Here is a 22,099-nt window from a genome sequence, read left to right on the forward strand (position 1 = left end):
CTTGTGATAATGACAGGGTAAAGCAGGCAGGTGGAGAACAGAATCAGGCAGACTCTTATCTTCTCTATGCAGGCTGTGTTGATGTTGGAACGGTGTGACTCAAAGGGGGCACATAAAGTGAGTGCGAGTGGATAAAGCCACAGTGAAGTCGAGGGAAAGTGGTGGATGAAGCACAAAATGATGCTCTTCACTGCACAAAGCATGAGATGAGCAGGTTAAACCACTCAGAAGGACTTTGAGAAGGAGGCTCTGGTCCAAAGCGAGAACGACCAGTCTTAAATAACAGTGGGACGCTTGAAGATGACACATCTGTATGTAACCATGCACAAGGAAAAACCACATACACGCAGACGCACACACACACACACGCAGACGCACACACACTTGGATATGGGATGCCTCTTACCTCTCCCTCAGCTGGAGCCAATTCATAGAGACTCCCTATCAACTTTGCATTTAATGAGAGAGGAGAGAAGACAAAAGAGGGATGCTGGTCTGATATGTACATATTCTTTTCGTGTTTCAAAAACTGTAATTCACAGAACGGACACTGAGCACTGATGTAGTCTCAGTCTGATCAAGGCCACTTCCTCATTTCTGCCCTCTCCTCTATTATGATCTAAAGCTGCAAAAGGCAGTATGCTTGCTCGGCCATCACTCACATCTACGCTCATTGTGACTTTCAAAGTACCTTTGATAAAGGATCCATGTTGAGACTGATGATTGAAATTTTCTTTAAAAGGTGACAGCGAGCAGGTTCAGCTCTCGTGCTGTGGCTCGCTCTTTACTGCCTGTTGTGTTCTAATAATGGGGTTGATCTCCTCTGGACAGTAGACTAAATACAATTCACGTTGAGCTGGACTGCAGAACATTCCTCCACCCTTTAACCCCAGGTCCGCAGAAGCAGAAGTGATATAATGCCAGTCAGTCAGCAGTGCAGCAGAGGCATTTTTGTGGGAGCCATGATGTTTCTGAAGCAGCGGGGTCGTGGTGCAAAGCGTCACTTACTGACTGCATGATTTGGAATGTGTTAGTTTAAAGTTGCATATACAGAACACAAACACCACTTCAATGCATCTTATTACATATCACGGAGACAACTACATTACTGAAGACATGAGGGAAATGATACCACTCGCAGCTAATCCAAGTAGCTGGTTCACTTAAATTAAGGCCTGGGTCATACTTTACCATGTCTGTGTGAGTTAGATGTCGTAAGCTGCCCGTGTTCATGGTGGTGCACGCAGAATCAACAGATAAATGCAAGAGCTTCCACATTTTTAGACTGCGTGGGCCGTAATTTTTTTACCGTGCATGCTCCCTGTGGCATTGAACTTTGCAGTCCAGTTGGTGGCATGCTCTTTATTTTGGTCAAAAGTGACTGCGAGGAAGATGGTAACCATGGAAACTTTCTCATAGTTGTACGAGGAGAGGTCTGCCAATTCCCACATTTTTGTAGAGATGATTGATGACGACACCATTGCTTGGTTTCCCTGCTCACTCTGTCTCACTTTGCGCTCTAAGACAGAGACAATGGCGACGAGCCAGTGAAACGTAGCGTTTCCAAAGTGGTAGTACCGACACTACTTCTTGCTTACTGAGGTCAAAGGACGAATGTGTATGTAACATGCACACTATGCCCGGGGTAAAGAGTTTATCCACGTATGCCTCACACAGCGCGAACCTTATGAAGCACTTGTTGCTAATCCCACCCCAAGCCCAGATGCAGTTAGTGTGAGCTCCAGAGAAGGAGACGGTGTCATTCCGTTAAAACAAGCAAAGCTTGTGTTGCGGCCGAGCTGTGCACGCTGATTGTAAGGTATGTTGTTGAAAACATGCTCCCCCTGTCTACTGTGGAGTCTGAGTCATTCAGGCATCTCCTTGATAAAATACCAACACGAGGAGGAAGGGGGGTTAAAAAAGTCAGTTAATTTGCTGAGTAATAATTACTTTTACTATGTAGTAACTGAGTTACTAACTCAATTACTTTTTGGGAGAAGTAATTTGTAACTATATGCCCAACACTGCTGATAAGAAGCAGTGCCGTCCCTCCCCGAAGAACACAAGAGCTAACTCAAAGCTAATGTGATGTCTGCATCACATCAGCAGGCCATATGGTGCTTTTCAATTCAATTCATGTTTTATTTCTATAGTAAAGAATGACGACAAACATTATCTCAAGACACTGTACATAGACAACGACCAAGACCCATTTATATGTGTAACATTAAGCAATTTTTAAATCAAAATAACCTTTTCGCGCGCTCGCCATCCGCTCAAAACGGAACGTTTACTCTTTACTTACACGAGCCGACTACTCTTTGACCGGCTCGCGCAGCGTGTCTGTTGTTGTTTCCGGTCTATCTAGATCTGGTGTGGTGTTGTAGTTGTTCTAACTTTACTAGTTGATGCAACAGCTTGTAAAAAAAACTACAAAGTTTGCTCGGCCAAAAGAGAGCGTTAAAAAAATTGACGCCGTAAAAATGGGTAAGCGTTAACGCGTTAAACTGACAGCACTACCTAAAACAATTCTACTTTGCATTAAGAATCTCTTTCATAATCTATTCTGAAAGGAGGAAACGACTTATAAAAAGAAAAAAAATAAACAATGCTTTTGAGACAATGTTACCAAAAAACCTGCATACTTTATGATGATGAGCCTTTTTTAAATTATTATTTGGGAAAGACACAATTCATTTTTTTTAGACAAATAGTCAAAGATTGACAATGACTTGTTACCTTGGCGTGGTGGAGGTCCACACCGTACATGGATAGCTTCTTAGCGTTTTCCAGAAAGTGCATCTCTGCTTCAGCTGGTGTCATCCCCCTGATAAGACAAGACAGAGCAGGTTCAAGGAAAAACAAAAGCAAGATTGGATGCTTTCATATCGATATGAGAGACAAGTCCAGGGAGATCTAAATCAGGGATAATTCAGTAATTTATATCAGAGAAAGCTTTTGGATCGATGTTATTTATGGATGTTTTAACTGCAGTGCTACAGGCTACCATGAGAGCATCCATTTTTAGCATACATGCAGAGGCGATTCTGGAGTCAGTTTCCAGGGGGCCCTTCCGACCAGTGTTCATCACCATTAGCGAGTGCGAGTCTGCGCTCTTGGTCATCAGTTCATTTACTTATTTTTGTGTCAGTTATATGTTGTGAAATATGTTTAACCTTAAATAGAATACATCTACAGGTAGTTATGTCTCGTTGTATTAGTTTGTCCTGTTATTGACGTCACGCTGTCATCACCTGACAGTCTGGCTGATTGAAAGCCCCCAGATGCAGCGGATGCAACGCACACCAGATGCGCGATGCAAATACTATGAGAATATATTTGAATATCTGTGTTTTTTTAGAGGGAATATTCGAATATCATTTTTGAGCAATTTTGACTGCCCTAGTAAGCATGTCTTGGAATATCAAGAATGCATGAAGTTAAGTCAGCACCCTTCACATCAGCAGGTAACACGGGGATTTTTATAAAAGATGTTGATTTGCACAGTCAAAGTTGTGTATTTTGACTGTAATTGTCTTTGCATTCCGATTCCTCACTTCATTAGAATCATGAGCTCTTCTTTGTAAACAGCATCATTTTCTGGGGCCATGTGAACCTGTACTAGTGTGGAGTTATTCTACAGTATTCATGACAAAAAATAGACCATCCTTAGTTAATCTACTGCAGTAATTCTGTTAGAATGAGTAGAAAATGCTGTGAACACCTGATTATGCATGAAAAAAAAAATACCGTCAGATACCGTGAAACCGTTTGAATTTTGAAAAATAGTGTGATATATATTTTTGGTCATACCTCCCCGCCCTACTGTGTTGTTGTTTCCTTTATACACACAGTCTATCGCGGGATCTCGCGACCAGGGGGATTATTTATTTTTTATTTCTGTACTAAACTGCAAATCTTCATGCTTGGTAAAATCCCATAGGTTCAGGACTACAAAACTAACACATCTTAAATCTAGAGTAAGCAATAAAATTAGGATAATAAATAATACTGAGACTAACTTGTAGGTCTTGTGGAGTTCCATGACCTTCTCCTCCAGCTCTTTGGTTTGGTTTGGTGCAAAGCGCAGTTCGCCGATGTAGTCGCTGGCCAGTTCTTCGGGGTCATAGTCTCCCAGTTCAGACTGCACTGTGTAGGAGCCCAGCACTGTGTGAGTGGCAAAGGAGCAGGGCAGGCGACCAGACACCACGTCATCTCTGAGCTGCAGGCACAGGTAGTACCTGTGTGACCAAAGACCAGACAGAACACACATCGGTAGAATCATTCTCTCCACATTTCTTCACCATAATGAATTATTTTCCCTTTTAAAACAACACTTTTTTGACATGCTTATCATCAAACTAGAGATGACCTCACCTTGTGATATCCTCGGCAAGCTGGGTGGGGTCTGGAGGGTAAAATTTTACGTTGAATGCAAAGTTCCAGGGACCAGCTGAAAAAGACATTTAATGATCAAAATCCGCTCTTTCCAGGTCCTTATCAACTTTGAATAACTACAAAACACTTTGCTGCCTTCAGTCAAATGTGGGACTTACTCCTAATCTGCTTCTTCAGCTCTTTGGAAGGGTCCAGCCAGTTCTGAAAACAAACCAAAGCATAAATCATCACTTGTTTGTGTCCAAATAAGTAGTACAATTTTAATATTTTGACAGAAATCCAAAAAAATAGTTTGACATCGTCGGTGTGAAGATGCTCAGCAATTTTCCAGAATTTTCCTGGAGAACATCGTTATATAAGGAATTATATTTAATGCTTCACTTTTAAATGCACTTTTAAAGTTAAGTGTAGAGCTACAAATCTTGATTATTTTCATAATCATTTCATAATCATTTCAATTTCATTGTTTGGTCCATAAAATGTCAGGAAATAATAATATTATAATATTAACCATGTTTCCCAAACCTGGAAATGATGAGGTCTCAAATGTCTTGTTTTGTCTACAAACCTAAATTATTCAGTTTTAAAGATTAATTTGTTAAGTTTATATGATTTACAGAAAGTCTGCAAGAATTAGGAATGCCTAAGAAAATTAGGCATGTGCATAAGTTTAGGAAAGAAAAATGTGTGTGTGTTTTTATTACCTTCTGGTTATCTACATCTTTGTATGTTATTCCAAAGTAGTCTTTCTCCAGTAGATTGAGGTGATCACACACTTTATCAAAGAGCATTTGTCCCCTGGCTCGTTTCTGTGAGAGGGGAGAAAAAAACCCAACATATCAGTCGTGCTATCAGAGCATTTTAACATCGTTCATTCCAAGAAATCAATTATATCACAAAGAAATTAATCAGGACTAAAGTTAATGTCTGCACTGCAGCAATGTGACATTTCTCTATTTCCAATAACAGCATGATGATACAGCATATTACACAGCTACATGATGGGTTCATTTGGCCAATTAATGCGGGACATTTTCAAGCCCAAATGGCCACAACACAGTAGCTTCCTGCTTTGCGCAGATAAAACCAGCTCCTCATGTCTAGATACGCTGAAAGCCACTGCTACAATTTAGCAGCAGGATTCTTAACAATCTGATGCATTTGTTGGATTCACATGGAAGCAGACAAATGCCCACATATTCCATGACACAAAGGCCCACATGGTATGAATACACATACAAATAAATGATACAAATACACACATACACACTTAATGGGAAAACTCAAGTGCATGCGCATTAATTGAACAGGGCTATAAATATGATGAGCAATCCTATCAGTCATGTCAGATTATTGCTGCCTTGCTGTGACAAGCAGCTTTTCAATGCAACACTTAACCCCAGCTCTAATGACGGAGCCTGCACATGCACAAAAACATGCACATCCAACAGTGCGAGTGTGATGTGCAAACCTCTGTTTTATGCTTAGTCACGCAGTCATCACAGGAAACATCCCAAAATGTTTCAATTACTCTATGAAGGAACACGAACTTCACCTCAAACCATGTATTAAACGTTTGGGTAAAAATGATGGATGGGCAATAAGATACTTTTCCTGGTTTTAAAGGCTGTTGAATTGATTTATTACTGTTACTTATATTGATTAAAACATACATGGAATTGACAAAAAATATATAAAATATATTTAAGTGTTTTGAAATGACATCTTAATTTAATTTTAAACTGAATTGTTGTTATAGCAGAATTTGACTATATGTATAGGAAACTTCATCGTTTCTAACACATGTAAATATCCTTCATTTAACATTAAAAACCAAAGAAATAAAGCAGGTATTATCTGAAATGAAAGGTAATAGGTGTATTTTAAGACTGTGTAACACATATCATAAACAGTAGTTATTAGATTAGTTGGTAGGTTATTTTAGAGTATATTTTCAGTTTGTTGTCACTCTCCTTGAGAAGCACAAAGATAGACAACCTGTGTGCAGCTTTATATTCCCATACTGTATCTAGTTTATTGGAATATAGATACAAATATCCAGATATGATTCAAATCATGATATATATTGATATCAAATTATAAAAAAAACTAAATTGTCAGTTGATTTTTCCCCCATATTGCCCAGCCCTACTTGAACCAATGTTTTTATTGCTCTTTGGTTGTTTGTTTGTCTTTCCATCATTAGAATGACTCCTGATAATGGGTGGGGCATGACACATTGGTTTGGACTTGAAGTGGATCCAAGATTTCCTTTTATTCCATTTGGCAAAGATCTGTGCTCACCGAGTGCCGCCCTAGTCACTTTTGGTGCAGACCATCGTATTAAACTAATAATTTGATCAATACAATTTCAAAAAATAATGAAAAGTGCTCTTCATATTTTCTTGTCTATTAAACAAGGATACAGAACTCCAAGGACTTCAGTTTGCAGTGCACTACATGAATGAGTTTCAATATTGTTAATTGTCAGTATTTTTTGCAACTTGATTTTTAGGGCTGCATTTGAGATTTCTAATAATTTTACAGTAAAAAGGTAGTTTTCCCCTCCTCCACTGAGAAATAAGACCTTCTGAATTGACATGGAGGAAAGTCATCAGTTCTGTGTCATGATAGAAAACAGATTTCTGAAGACATGTTTGCCAGAGGAGAAAATTGAGTTAAGCTGTAAAATTGTAATGTCAGGATAAAAAATAGATAAAAATGTTAAATCTCAACATTTTGGGCCGATTTCAAATTATGTTAGGAGCAGGATGTGGACTCCATGCAGTTATATATGGATCCTCTGACCTCGGTCATTTTACTGTGTCAAACACCATAAGCTGACACACTTTGGCTTAGGTCTTTTAAGTGTGTGCATGTCAGAGCAAGAAGCCCTCACCTCACCTCACCAGAAGAGTTGGACAGTCCTGCTTTCCAACACCCCTGGTGGGAAGGAATCTGCTCAAAGGAGACCTGAGAAGAAAGGCTGCTTCTTTACTTCAGCCTGCGCACATTTTAAGAAAAGTACAAAGCTGAAAGTCTCCCAACTTTGAGATAAAGCTCTGCTTTGTGTTGTTAGCAAGGAAACGTTCAAGAAAGTGAAATGTCACTGGTCAGTTTTATTTGTTAATTCATTGAAGTTCAAAGAAGTGGTGAGTGTTTGAAGACAAAATGCACAGCTGCTGTTCTGTAAAGCACCAACAAAAGGACATTACTCTTGTCTTGACTGACTGATTGGAGGGCTGTGTTGGAATAATGAAGGCATAAGATTTATGATCATCCATTCATCTGGTATTTGTGGGGGGCTGGAGCCAATCTCAGCTGACATAGGGTAAAAGGTAAAAGGTGGGGTACACTCTGGACAGATCACCAGTCCATCACAGAGCAAACATACAGAGACAAACAACCATTCACACTCACATTCACACCTACAGTCAATTTGTGCCAGTGCCCAGTTAACATCAACATGTTTTTGGACTGTGGGAGGAAAGCAGAGAATCCGGAGAAAACCCACGCACACACTGGGAGAACATACAGACCCATCAATACTACTAGCCATTACGCCACTGTGTGACCTAAATTGTGTTCACTAGGGCTGTAATGATACACAAACTCACGTTTCGATTTGTATCAAGATTTTTGACCCACAATTCGATACTTTACACAATTTTTTTTTTATTTAAAAAAACATTTAATTTAAACAACATTTACTTATATAGCAACTTAATGTAACATTTAATAACAATATTTTGGAACACTTTGAACAGATCTGAAGATAAATAAATAAAATATTTCTCTCTTTTCTGTAACAAAATAATACTGTTGAAAACTACAAAGTAAATGATCAATCAGACTGGGATTTGTTCCCAAAGCATGCTGGGAAGTTTAGTTCTTCATGAGAAGCAGTTTTGTTCCAGTGGAAATAACTTGTTTTGATAAACAGCAAAGGTAAGACGACATTTCCGCTTGTATTTCTTGAAAGTCAGTTGTTGTTTTGCTCTTATTCTGGGGCTGGATCCGTGAATCTTGTTCGTAGAGTGATAAAAACGGTACCACTAGAATCTGTAGATTCTCTGCTGTTTACATAATCACGCTGATGCTCCGGTGCCGCTTTTCAATGTGTGCGCTGTAACATCAAAACAATCTTGGAGACTAGGGATGCAAGATATTGGACTTTTTGCCAATATGTCAATATATCGGGAGAGTCTGGGCCAATAACCAATCCTGATATATACATTTATCCCTGTGCCCAGCTGTAGAGGTAAATTAGTATCTTCTGTAGTGAAATGAACCTAATATTTTGCCTTCTCATACCGCAGCAGGTAAACATTTCCTTCAATGACCAAAATAAAGACACAGGGCAAAAAAGAGCTGGGCGATAATACGATAACGACATGTATCACGATAAACACTTCCGCGGTATCAATAGAAAAAAATGTTCGATAGGACGTTCGATACAGTCACTCAACTTTGTAAAAAAACAAACAAAAAAAAAACACATTTTGTTTTACTAACACTTGGCTCAGTTTCTCTCAGGATTTATTTCTTTGAAATAACAACTGAACAGTTAAGGACCGTTATATGAGACGACATAGAGAAGAAAAGCTTTCGAGGGAAAGCAAATGCCCCCGAGCAATTTGGTATGCAAATGTACGCAGATGTAAAGTGGAATCCATGAAAATCTTATTCCTAAGAAAGGTTGCCCAAGGTTACCAGATTTTATTCTTTTATATTACAGCAGGCCAAGTGTCACAAGACGCAATGTTTCCAGCTCCTTATAAAACGCTCTTTGTGGGACTCATTCTTGAATATGAATACAGATATCCAAGCTATTCTAAATGAACCATACATTTTATGTTTTAAAACAGGACTTAAATAGAGCCACATGTTGCAGATTTTGTTTGCTGGACCTTAAGATAATTTTTTCAAGAACGCTGTTCCTTTGGAAATTTTAAGTACGACAACAGTGCAACTCGAGGACCACGAAGTATGTATTTAATAGTCATTGTGATCTTTAATTCAATTTAATTAAGAGGTCATATAGTGCTTGATAAAAAAATACAAGTCTTACATAGTATCAGATCAATCAATAAATATTCCCTTTTTTTAAAAGGGAATATTTACAATATAAAACTAAATCATGAAAGCATCTGCACTTGTAAAACCTAACACACCACTAAAACTGATATAATCGAGATATTTCAGTTTGAGTCTCATTATAGTGATTACAATTGGTGCAAATTGAGACAAAGCAAATCATGATTATAAAATTCTAGTATGATGCCACTACTGATGTTTAAAATATCAATTTGAATAGATATGTCTTGTTTTGTAACAAATAAATCTTCATTATGTAATTTAAAATCCATCAGACCTTCAGTCCATGACTTCACCACTCTTTGATTAACCAAAAAAGGCCATCATATAGATTTATGCAACAATCATTAAGAATGGATGCAAACATTTCTAGCAACATCTTAAAAAAACTAGAAAAGCACTCAGAGAGCGCAGACCTCTGCCAAGGCAGCTCAGTGACTACAAAATACACTCTGCTGGCCTGCCTGGGTCAGACAGCAAGTGTTGTAACCAGTGATAGCATCCAAAATTGAATCACTTGTTCCTGGTCCCATTGCGGACATTTCCTGAAAATTCCATCCAAATCCGTCCGTGACCTTTCGAGTTATGTTGCTAACTAACAGACAAACAGACAGACAGACAAACAAACACTAGCGAAAAAGATAACCTCCTTGGCGGAAGTAAAAAATAATAACAATCAGAGATGGCAGACTTCACCCCAGTCACGTAGCAAGCCTCTGGCGGCATCTGCTGGTCATATTGGCAAGTGCAGAAGCACAGACAGTCGGACAGACAGTGCCACTAAAACAATACTTCAATTCCACTCCTTGGGGTGAAGTGATCATTTCCAGCAGGCTATACATTGAGAGGTGCAATGTTGCCCTCCACAGGAAAAACAAGTCTCTGTTGCTTTATATTCTTAAATATAGTCCAGTTACATGAAGACAGGCTAAATAGCAAGAAGATGATCTTTCTTAGTATTGGAAATGTATTTGACCAGGAAAACATGAAAGCCCCAGGTCAGCCAGTTCAAAAAAAAAAACTGCTGTTCTTCACTTTTGAAGCGACCACATGGAAATAGAGCATGTTTCATTTAAAGTCTAGTTAGGACAACCTGATCCATTCTCTTTAACTTTGTTGAAAATCACACTGCTCTTCTGTTATTATGTCATTCTAACAAACCCCCTTCCACAGTGCAGCTCACCTCCACATCCAGTGTGTAGTCGGAGCCATCCATCAGGGTGACTTTACACTGCATGATCTTCACCTTCTTCACTCCTCTTAAAGGAGACTTGGACAGATGACTGAAGGATGACCTGTGGGATTCCTGGTCGTCGTCCTGCGTCTCCTGTGCCAAAGAGAACAAGTGCAAATGACCACTGATGAGTATGTCATGTACGCTCATAAATTAGTGGACCACCATTTTGTCTTAAACAGAGAAAATGTAAATTTTCACATGAATACAAAGGCTTTCTGACTGACTGCCTTTAAGATTGCCTTCTTACTCACACATCAAGGGAATTTAAAGGCTATTTTCATCCTTCTGTTGCAAATGTTTTGTCAAATAATTACCATTATTTCAAATATCAGAGTTTAAAATTGAATTGCATGAAACGTGCAGATATTTCAATGATTAACGATATGAACGATTAATGAGTGACAGATTTAAACAGATGTATGGAATACCAGCGGAATCATTCATACGTACATCTCATAATATGAGAGAGTTTACAGTTTTTATATACTCATGTTATGAGAGATTAACAGTGTAGTGTTAAGAGTGCCACAACATCCTCTGCATTACCAATTACTTGTTTGACATAATCAAAGTTGTGCAATGATAAATACAATATTAGAGAAACTGTAGTTGAGCAAACCATACATTTAAAACAATTATAGTTATGAAAGTCACTTCTCTCTGTGTCATATGGATCCCTGAACATTTAACCATAACTCAATTTGTTTCGACTTTGATGTAGGAATAGATATTTGCTAAAATCCACAACATTTTAATCAAACTCAGCTTTACTTTGTGTTCAGTGTGTCAAAAGCAAATGTTACCAAGCTAACATGGTACACAAAGTGACAAAATATCTTATATAATCTTATATTTTATAAAATATCAAATGACAGTAAAAATTAGAATTAGCACTTAATAATTATAAATATGGCTGAAACGATTATAAATCTACAGCTACATTTACACATTTTATAATCAGTTTGAATGAGTTTTCTGATATTTCATGGATCAAAACTATTACTCGATTAATCAAGAAAATAAGCAACAGATAAATACATTTTGAATTTTGATTCCACTTTTTGCAGCCAGTTAGCAGAGCAGTCAGGGAATCACTTGTGGAGACATTTCAGCAGACAACATGAAAGCACAGTATCGGATCGGGGATCTCTACAGTTGTATCTGAAAATTCCCATCCGTGAATTACGTCTGTATTGGAACCCGATACCTATACTGAATCGGATCGGCCCCATCCCTACCGAGAACCTCCATACGCCAAACATCAGCGAAACCTCAAACAGTATTTGTTTTGGAAGTTTGAAAACATTTTCCAAGTTAAATCCATTGACGGAGCAAGTTTTACCTGGTGAAAAATAAACAGAAAGAGGCATCATACCTTGTGTGCAACAGACAAACGTGTTCGACAGCTAAACAATCACAAGTATGTGCACACCAAAGGGAGGTTGCTAATAATAAGGAACAAATCTGTATGCCTGTGCAGCTGTTCCTTTCAAATGCTAAATTAGGGAAGAGGCTCTCGGTTTTTAAAGCATTTGAAATTCATTCTACAGATCCATTACACAGGAAACCTGGAGGTTGTTTGGATTGGAATCTGCAGACAAGCACTTAGTGTTCAGATAAAATTGGGAGCTACTAAGCGGTCTGCTTAAAAAAAACGGACAAGCTACAGGCTGCACTTACTTCTGTCCTGCTTCTGTCATGTATGTCTGTGGATGTCACAAGCACTTTCAACTGGTCTTAGTACGATCTGAGATAAACTCAGAACCTATTTCCCACACACAATAATTAATGTTCTTTCTTTTTTTGTGTGATTATTTGACTTAGTTTATTGTGGTGATTTTAGTCACTAAGGCTGGTTAGCTTAGCAACTCCTAGGTTTTCGTTGCTTAGTAACAACAGATATGTCAAAAATGTCAACCGATTTCTCCCAAACCTCGAAATGATGATGTTCTCAAAATTTGAGAACATCATCATTTATTCAAATCGGAGGTTTTATTTTGTCCACAAACCAAAATAATTTAGTTTTAATTATTTATTTTGTTATATTGAAAACCAGAATCCCCCCAGAAAACATTCACATTTAAAAGGAATACTGTATTGCTGGACAGATTAATGTTTATCATAACTGGTTCATTCAAATGTGCCATCATTTTAGACGTAGGTGCATTTTTCAAGAACATGCAATAAATGTATTTTTGGCTCATGTGGATGAACAACAGCAAGAAATCCCAGAATGCACTGCGCTATCTGCCCTGCAAGGCCACTCCGAACATAACCATAGGCCACACTCCCTGCTTACCAAGTGTAGTGGGAGCACTCGTGTAAACACAAAGATCCTTGTGAGGAATTAGTTGGCATATATGTTATAGACTTGTAAATTACTCTCAATATGGTGCTAAATTGTATTGGGACATGCAGTTAAAACAAGGAAATGACAACTGGTAAGTTTCCATCATTTGCCGTTCAGCAATTCAGAGCAGTGTAAACAGTGGCTGCTATCGGCTATCAACCACCTGACATGCACAGAGTTCATTTACACCCCTACTTTCTAGCCAGTTTGCCCAGTTCCACCAATGAAAACAGCTGAAGTTGGAGCTTCCGTTTTCATTCACTAACTTAATCAACACAGGATGTGTTTGTCTTGTCTCGTGAGAGTGTTGTTATTATGATCGCTGACCTTCTTGTGGCTATGGAGAACCTTAATGCCTGCGCCTTTATCTTGTTGGAAGAAATAACGTTGGCGGTGGATGGGTGGGGGATGTAGTAACTCTGTTTGGTGCGCTGGAGTTTAACTCGCAGGAAGGTGTCAGGCGGCACGCGCATCTGATAGAAATGCCTCGAGAAATATGAAGCATGTGCGATTAATGCGGTTCCCCATCCGCACGATAGAGCCACTACTCATATTTCTATTGTGTCAAGGCCCCCGCCTTTGCCTTAGACAGGCAGGGAAATCCCTCCATATACTCCAGATGTGTGTAACAACTGGCTGGACATTATGAAGGACAAGTTCAGAGAATGTATAGTCAGTGTGGTGATGTGGACACTGACCTGTTCTTTCCTGGCAGGGGTGCTGTGTCCGACAGCAGCTGGAAGCTGCTCTGGCTGCTTCTGAGGTGAAGTGGGGTTGGCTGCTGCTTTAGCTTTCCCCTTCTCTGTCTCGTTGGTCGCCTGTGGCTGCTTGGCCTCAGAATCTGCTCCCGTTTCAGTTGTCATGGTGAATCCCGCTGGAGGGAGAAGAGGATAAAGAGGGAAAACAGATGAGTCAGCTGACTTGTTATGAATTGATGCTTGCAGATGTATGTCATGATGAGCAGCTCTCTGATGTAAATCCATACATGTGGATATTGTTTGACAGTGGAATCTTTTTTTTTTTTTTTTAATTTACCTGAAGTCTCTTAGGTGCACTTTAGTCCCTTTTTCAGCAATCACAGTGTCAGCAGCTGATAATGTAAAGTGCTTACACTGCTGGCACTCTGATATGCACACATTTTTAATAGAAATGGCACAATAACACTTTTTCTTGTCTGATATGGATAACTATATCACAAATTTGAGTACTAATATCAGTCAGGTACAGTCATTTTACACCTTTAAAACAATGAACCTGTACACCCTGGACAGTTCCCTAGTCCATCACAGGGCCACATAGAGACATTCACTCACACTCTCACACCTACAGTCAATTTAGTGACCAATTCACCTAATCCCCAAGAGAGCAAAAGCGCTAACCACTACGCCAACCATGTGACCCCTGTAACAAATATTCTTCTCCCATAAAGAAGAAGTAACCAGCCCACAACGTGACTTGGCTAAAATGTCAAATACATATTTTTTTTACATTTTTACAGTCTGTGCAGAGTGAAGCATATGATTTTGATCAGTGACCGATAACGATACCAAGTATGATATTGACTGATCCCTACAACGTTATTTATTCAGGGACTGGATACACTTTTAAAAAATATGTCGTGTTCCCCCATTTGCTTCCCTAAGTACATATTTTCTGTAATACAGCGTTCTGTAATGTTCCGTGTCTGTGGTAACGTGCCCATTTTGAGTTACTTCTCCTTACTTCATGAGTCACCATAATGGTCCTTCAAAAAGGCTCAGAATGCCCCATTTTTACATCAAATGTTCAAAAGCTCCAGCATCAACCCCAATCCCACAACCACCCCCTCCCTCCCCACCCTCGGTCACTCTGCTCCCTTGCCGTTCCCTTTCAGTTTTTACTTTTTCCTATTGTACCAAACCCATACTGAACAATGACCCCAAAATCGAGGTAACTGTGACTTGTGTGTACCGTTACACTCCTAATCATAACACAACCTTCTCCCACTGTCATACCAACTTAAACAGATGCTGGCCAATAAATCTGAGTTATTAAAGGAAAATCTAATGACCAATTTTGCCAAACAAAGATGAAAGATGGGTCAGATCACATTGAGGGCCTGTGATAATTGTACCCACAGGCATTCAAATTGGGATGTGGGGTTTTGAGGGAGTGTGTGTGTGATAGCTGGACAGAACACTGGGCCTCTCGGGTGTCTGGGGTGTGTAGTAGAGATGCCAAATTATTCTGCTGTTGGCATGCTTCTCCCTAGGCACTATTAATAGGGTCGTGTTTACGCCAGGGCAAGATAATTCAGGCAAGGGATCGGTGACTTGCAGCCATGGTTGAGGACACCGCTGAAGACCATGCTTTGGGGCTGAGGGGGTCATCCCCCAAACTTTTATCAGACTGAAGAACATCTGGAACAAACACAATTGAAGAAAAATCCAAGAAAACAGCAGGTTTTGACGTTCTCTTATTGCTACAACCTCTTCATAGAGGGGGTTAAACATCAACATATTTTACAATCCAAGTGCTGTAAATGTAATAAGAAAGCTATCTGTAACAGAAAATAAAAACTGACTAAGTATTATTTCCAAGGACTAAATGTGGCCCACGTGTCTAACTCCTGATGTTCCACAATGAAAAACACTGGCAATCACATAGCTGGGGAAAGCTGTCCTCACCATGCCTCCATTACTTCAAAATACTTTGATATTTTTCTTCATGTGATGAAGAATGATCTTAAAAACATTACTGAGAGGGTTTGACCCAAATGGATTGCAAAATAAAGCAAATAAAGTAATAAATAAAGTAAAAGAAAACGAGTAAACAACAAACTCTCAAAACGGCAGTAAATCTGATCAAAAATGAGTCGAGTGCCTCAAAGTTTCATTCAGCAGAAGGCTTTGTAGAAGCAAAGGTCACTGAACGCAACATGCTGATCAAACTCTTTTTGAATTATAGGAACTTATGGTGCCATAAAAAAAGGTTATAAAGATTACTAAATCCACACAACAGGCGTGAGCTGCAGTAATGTGAGTCATACAGTGATGATGAAGCCCCAAGGTGCAAACTCCATCCTTGGTTTTTAAAGCTGCAGTGTATAGCTTTCTATATACAGGGTCTCTGCAGGTTTCAACAAGTCAAATTTAAGACTTTTTAAGACTTTTTTATGACCATAATGAATAAAATTTAAGACCCATTTCAAATCCATACTGGCAAAAAAGTATAAAAGACATCAAGGAAAATTGGATGCATTGCATCTGGTGCATTTATGGAATTGTCCCTTTTAACTAAACAAATAATATATCAATAACTGAGGCAAATTCAACCAAAATCACAGAGGAGTATGGCAGAGCTGAGGAGCAACTCAGTGATCAGGTGACTGATTATGGCTGCACAGCTAACCTTTGCTTCTCTTAACCCCAGTGTAAAAACAGAAACTATAGTAGGAAGGGAAAGAAAGGCACATCTTCGCACCATAGAAATGGAAGAAGAATACATTCAGTCAGTGGTGACAGGCACCTCTTCACAGAGCCACACAACAGCCCACACAGCAGCCCAGTGTGTGACCCTCACCATGAACTGGAACATACATTATGCATTGATAAAGCTCTATTCACTCATTTAATGTCTTGGGGTAGTTGATGATCGCACCAATAAAGCCTTATCATATTGCGTATCAGATTCCACTGAAGACAAAGGCAAAGTGTTTTAATCTAATCATCTGTGACATTGTGAGTAAATTACTGCGTTTTGCTGCGCTTTTTCCTGAAAAGAGATTTTGTCTCCCTGGTCCCTTGGAGTAAAAACAGTTTGTGTCAAGAAAATTACTTTAATTACAGACAAAATTGTAGCAAATCCAAATCTTTTGGAATCTCTCAATTTTCAATTAGCTTAAAGAAAAAAAGAGAAAAAGAAGGAGATCCCTGCACAGCCAAAGCAACAATATATGTAGGAACAAAATACTAAACAATCAAAAACGTTTCACCTGTGGCTTCCTCGGGTTCAAAAAGAAAAAGAAAAGAAGAAAAGCCTGAAGATTTAATCTTAACCTAGTTCATAAAAATACATTATAATCACAATTTCACTATAACAATTTAGAGTAACGAGAGATTTAATGACCAGAAAAGTGAGAAACAGCCACTGTTTCAACAACAACAGTCTTTCTCGGACAGACGCCATTGCTCACTGTAGCCAAAGGCACAACAACCTTGCGTAGCGACCCCTACTGATCGGGCGGGAAATTGCAGTGCGTATCCTTCACCACGACGCAGAAGTATGAAGGGTCGAGGGGTCTCCATGGTTACACAGTCGGATAACACATTACGCAGTCGGAGAAGTATAATGTGGCCTTGAGTTGGTTTACAAATACTACAAATAGTACCTACTCAATGTTGGGGGAATCATCACTGCACGGCTGCATGAAACTTCGTTTTAAACGTGACACACACAAATTAGTGACTAGTGACTTGTAAAGCAGTTTAGCATCGTTCGGCTTGATTCTTGTGTCGTACACTCATGCCTCTTTCTGTATCACCTCAGCTCGATTGGAACCTCGCCAGAGCAGTACTAAAAAAGGCACAAGGTACAAGGTACTGTCACTAGTGGAAACGCAACATGACCATGCCGTGCTGAGGAGAGGCGAGTTAAACTAGTGGAAACGCATCATTACACACAGTTTATCAAACATGCCATCTCACCACTGGACTACTACAGACTAAATCAGAAATCACATCACATTCAGATATAATGCAGAGATAACCCAGTGCACTGCATGTCCATGTCAGACGCTAAAAGCTCAGCAGAGCTTTATCTGTATTTAGCTACATTACATCATTGATCACCAACACTAAATGGTGGTGATGCCACAGATGCAAATCTCCATTTTAACACACACAACAAGGAGGGACCGCCAGCCATCTGTGGCGAGAGCCAATAGCTGAAGTAGACCACAGCTGGTCCAGCAGACCCCGCCCCCACAGCCAGAACCTCCCTGGGGTTCATGGACGTTCTATAGATGGAAACAGCTAGTGTTTTGACACATCCCTGCCCATCCCAAGTGGACCTGTCATATATGATGTGACCTCTCCACATAGCTGCAGGGCTGACAGCTGTCACACAGAAACCTAGCTGATAGCTACCGTAACAGGATACTGTAAAGATGATCTGGCCACTCACAACAAGACACCTCTGCTGAACGGTTACAGATCCCTGAGGGGAATTTATAACTGTTGTGTTTAATAACTAAAAACCAATGTGATGTGTTTGTTCATGAAAACAATGTCCATTCCCAGGTGTAAATAGTATTTACTGTTACTTTAAAGAAGATTTGAGGCATGACCACAATAACTGATTACTGAGAAAACATCTGATATAGACAGCCACAATCATTGGAAATCACTTGGTAATAGTTGTACTTTCAACAATTAAGAACCTTGTACTAATCAAATATGATTAGTCTACATTCTTAGCATTGCTCTTTTTAATGTGTGAGACATTCCTGGATAAAACAGACAAATCAGCTCACTTACCATCATCTCTACCTAACTGACATGGTTGCACTTCCTTTTGTTATTGCGCTACTGATGCTGTTGCTGCTACTTAAGGCAAGTAATACACACTTCACCAATTCCTGATATGTTTGCTGAAGTTAGCACGCGGGCCAACTGTACTGATCCAGATTATAATCTTCTATTAAGGTAAAATGGATTAAAACTAAACCTTGGTAGCTTTAGTGAAACTAATAAGGTTTTAAGTATTGCCTGCAAATGGCCATTAGGGGTCAAGCATTTTATAAGATTAGCTTTAGATAATCAGTAAATAAGCTGTAACCTGATATATCACCCCATAAAACTACAGACAAGCATAAAATGGGTAAAAAAAAAAGTATGTCACTTTTTTTTACATTTTCAATGAAATGTGATCCAAAATTTGCTTTACCGTCTCTGCTATGAATTCTGGGGTTAACCAGTCAGAGATATGTTAATAATAGATCAGATTAAGCAGATCTGGAATGTTTTGCAGCTTTAAAATCATTGAATTTAGTCGTTTGTTTGACAATTGTAAAACACTGCAGCACAAACAAGTTTAACGTGCATTGTGTATAATGGATTTGATGGATTAATCTTATCACATGATTTAGATTATATACTTGTTGGGTTTTCATTTATTCAAATCAGAGCTACACTGATTATTAGATCATTCTTTTTGGCTGACTGGCAAAGTCAACAATACACATCAAACATTTTACAGCATCAAATGCTCACCTGAGAAGCTGCCAACGAGTCAGTCATTGGATTATTGATATAGCTGTCAATGAATTTACTCTAAATGACTGGATTTGGGGCCCATTTCACTAGTTGAAGAGCTGTCACTGACTGGATGACACTGTGTTTAGCTCAAGAATCTCAACCCTTGATGAGATTTTAAATAAATTCCAAGCCAATTTTATTAAATGTTGGGAAATACTTTTTTTTATTTTTTTTTATTGGGGTACTACACCATTATTTGTATTTGTCACTAATAGTTCAGAACTGCTCGTTGCCGCGAGTTCCACTGTTGAAACTACCCGTAAAAGCAAAACACAAAGGGGAACCAAATGAGACAAGACAACAATTCCCATGATCCAATGCTGCTGCATCCTGATATCATCAAACTAGAGAGTGCCTAGCAGCATACTAAACATACTGTGCATTTAAAACCATGCCGATTTAAGGGGCAATCCCATAATTGAGTACGGGAAGGGGCGTTGTCACCTCCCACTTCCAAAAAAACGGAATCCGAATTGAAAGACAGCTGCTCTTCGGTGGCCACCATGTTGGATGTATTCAATGCTAAACGTCGCTTCTCTGCTGTCATGGTGCTAAGTCCGCCTCTAGCGCGCCTGGAGTTTGTCCTTGCCAGACGTGTCTGCAGAGTTAAATCAAATCACTGGCAGACTTGGCTGGGTTCAGCCAAGCTTGATCATTTCTACCCTTGTTCTAAACAACCTTGGGGTTTAAATACAAACAACAACAAGATTATAACAATAATAATAACATTGAGACAAGAAGAGTTGAGCAATATAAGGCGCTGAAGGTTGTTGGTAGTACCAGCAAGAACATAAACTACTCGTTACATTCCTACGAATAAAAAACGGAGGGTGTTTTGTAATGTTTTTTCAACAACTCTGTGTTCAAGGTGTGTTGCAGTCTGTCTTGTCCAAGTCTCCTGTGTAAAAGAGGTTCTTCATTTCAATGGGATTTGTTTCCTGGTTTAATACATAATAAAATACAATCAAACAGGAAGGTTGCATTGAAGCTGTGAACTCATGATGAATGAAGTATGAAGCCCTGATAGCACAAGTGTGCTGCCTTTCAGAGCAACAGCAGCAGTAGCATTACAGTGCATCTTCATTAAAGTGTGACGTCAGAGCCTTGAAGGATGTGAGGATGCTAAAAGAGGAGCCAGCTCGTGGCCACGCCTACCGCACTGCAGATCAAAAACACCCGACTATGTCGCCTTCGCATTCCACCATGTCACTATTTTAATCCTTTTAATTGTCCACAATCGTCTCTTTGGTTGGTAGTGAAACATTGCTGCCATTCGCTGTTGTAAAAGCGCCCCATTAAAGCTCAGAAAAGCCTCCTCTACCGTGTCGTCTCGTCCATTTTATCTCCCCACTTTCTCCTTCGGAATTAGCATACGTTAGCTAGCTGTACTTCGCTTTGGAATTGTCCGTCCAAGCTTTGACTTTTAGCTCGGAAGTAAACCCCGGCAGCTGCAGTCCATTCAGGGAGGACAGAAAAACAATATGTCGCTGCAGTTTCAAAGTACAGACAGACAACAACACACACACACACACACACACACACACACACAATACTACAACTGGGCTCAGAAAGTCGTTCAGCCACCTAAGGATTGTCCACCTCAGTGATGACAGCTGGAGATTATTTTAATGATAACTATCTGTCATTGGTCGCGGGTGCTGGGGTCCAGTGAGGCGAAAAATGGCTGCACGAAGTATAAGTAAAACTGAACTGTACACACCGGAAAGCAAATAGCTGTACTTAATAAACGATGGATGGAAGAAAATCAGCGTAAAAAGAGGCTCATTACCGGGTAATCCGTCCTTGTTCAGCTGGTTACGCTAGTTGCATTCAAGAGGGCTCGAGTTTCCTGACAGCGGTGCTATTCTGCTGCAGCAGCTTCCCCCTCCGTCTACACTGTCTATAGTGTCTACTACTACAGCTACAGCTACAGCAGCAGCAGCTAAAGCTACAGCTACAGCAGCCTATCACAATAAAGCACCGGAGCACAGAGCGGGCTGATGGAATATCACGACAGTCTGGACACACAGTCCCCCCCCCCCCCCCCCCCCCCCCACACACACACACACACACACACACACAGGCTCCAATTAATGAGTATCACTATCAACTTGATGATACTTGTCCTGATTATTAATTAGTTGCTTCGTAAAATCTTAGAAAACGATATAAATTGTTGAAATGCCCGATTCCTAAAACCTAAAAATGAGGATATTCTAAACCAGGGGTTATTCAACTCATTTTCACTGAGGGCCACATCAGCATAATGGTTACCCTCAAAGGGCCAGATGTAACTGTCATACAGAATAAATGTAACTAAATGTAACCAAATATAATGTAAAATAAAGGTAACAACCGCGTCTGTGTGTAACATTAGGAGGGTTTAACTGTAGGGCTGCAACTAATGATTCTTTTCATAATCAATTCATTTATTGATGATTCTGTTATTACACAATATTCTTTGTTGAAGTGTATAATCACATTAAATGGTTGTTCACTTCACCACTATCTTGCCCTGCCATGTTGCTACAGCAACCCAACAGATCTTTATACACTGGCCCTTTCTAATCATTTGTTTCATAAATATCTTTCCGTTTTGGACGGCACTGTTACAGTACGTTCGTTAATATTTATATAGCACTTATCTAGTCTCGATGACCACCACTCAAAGCTGCTTTACGGTTACCTGAGTTATAGTCTGAATTATTCAACAAAGTATTC

The 22,099-nt window shown here is 39.5% G+C and overlaps 1 protein-coding gene across 2 annotated transcripts in view; it reads right to left on the reverse strand.

Moving 5' to 3' along the window:
• The window catches only part of epb41l3b (erythrocyte membrane protein band 4.1-like 3b), a 41,612-nt gene extending 20,344 nt beyond the window's left edge, over positions 1 to 21,268 (reverse strand). The window contains exons 1-9 of one of the 2 annotated variants that reach the window (XM_083907872.1): positions 21,168 to 21,268; positions 13,781 to 13,956; positions 10,679 to 10,822; positions 5,103 to 5,207; positions 4,557 to 4,599; positions 4,378 to 4,453; positions 4,023 to 4,241; positions 2,740 to 2,827; positions 407 to 448 (exon numbers count right to left, since the gene is read on the reverse strand). In XM_083907872.1, coding sequence (XP_083763998.1) covers positions 407 to 448; positions 2,740 to 2,827; positions 4,023 to 4,241; positions 4,378 to 4,453; positions 4,557 to 4,599; positions 5,103 to 5,207; positions 10,679 to 10,822; positions 13,781 to 13,945 — 882 coding nt within the window. In that variant the 5' untranslated portion in view covers positions 13,946 to 13,956; positions 21,168 to 21,268. The remainder of the gene's footprint in view (positions 1 to 406; positions 449 to 2,739; positions 2,828 to 4,022; positions 4,242 to 4,377; positions 4,454 to 4,556; positions 4,600 to 5,102; positions 5,208 to 10,678; positions 10,823 to 13,780; positions 13,957 to 21,167) is intronic. The other variant, XM_083907871.1, reaches the window with a different exon arrangement.
• Between the last annotated feature and the right edge of the window lie 831 nt (positions 21,269 to 22,099).

Source organism: Microchirus variegatus, assembly GCF_963457635.1.
Source record: "Microchirus variegatus genome assembly, chromosome: 21".
Taxonomy (NCBI): Eukaryota; Metazoa; Chordata; class Actinopteri; order Pleuronectiformes; family Soleidae; genus Microchirus; species Microchirus variegatus.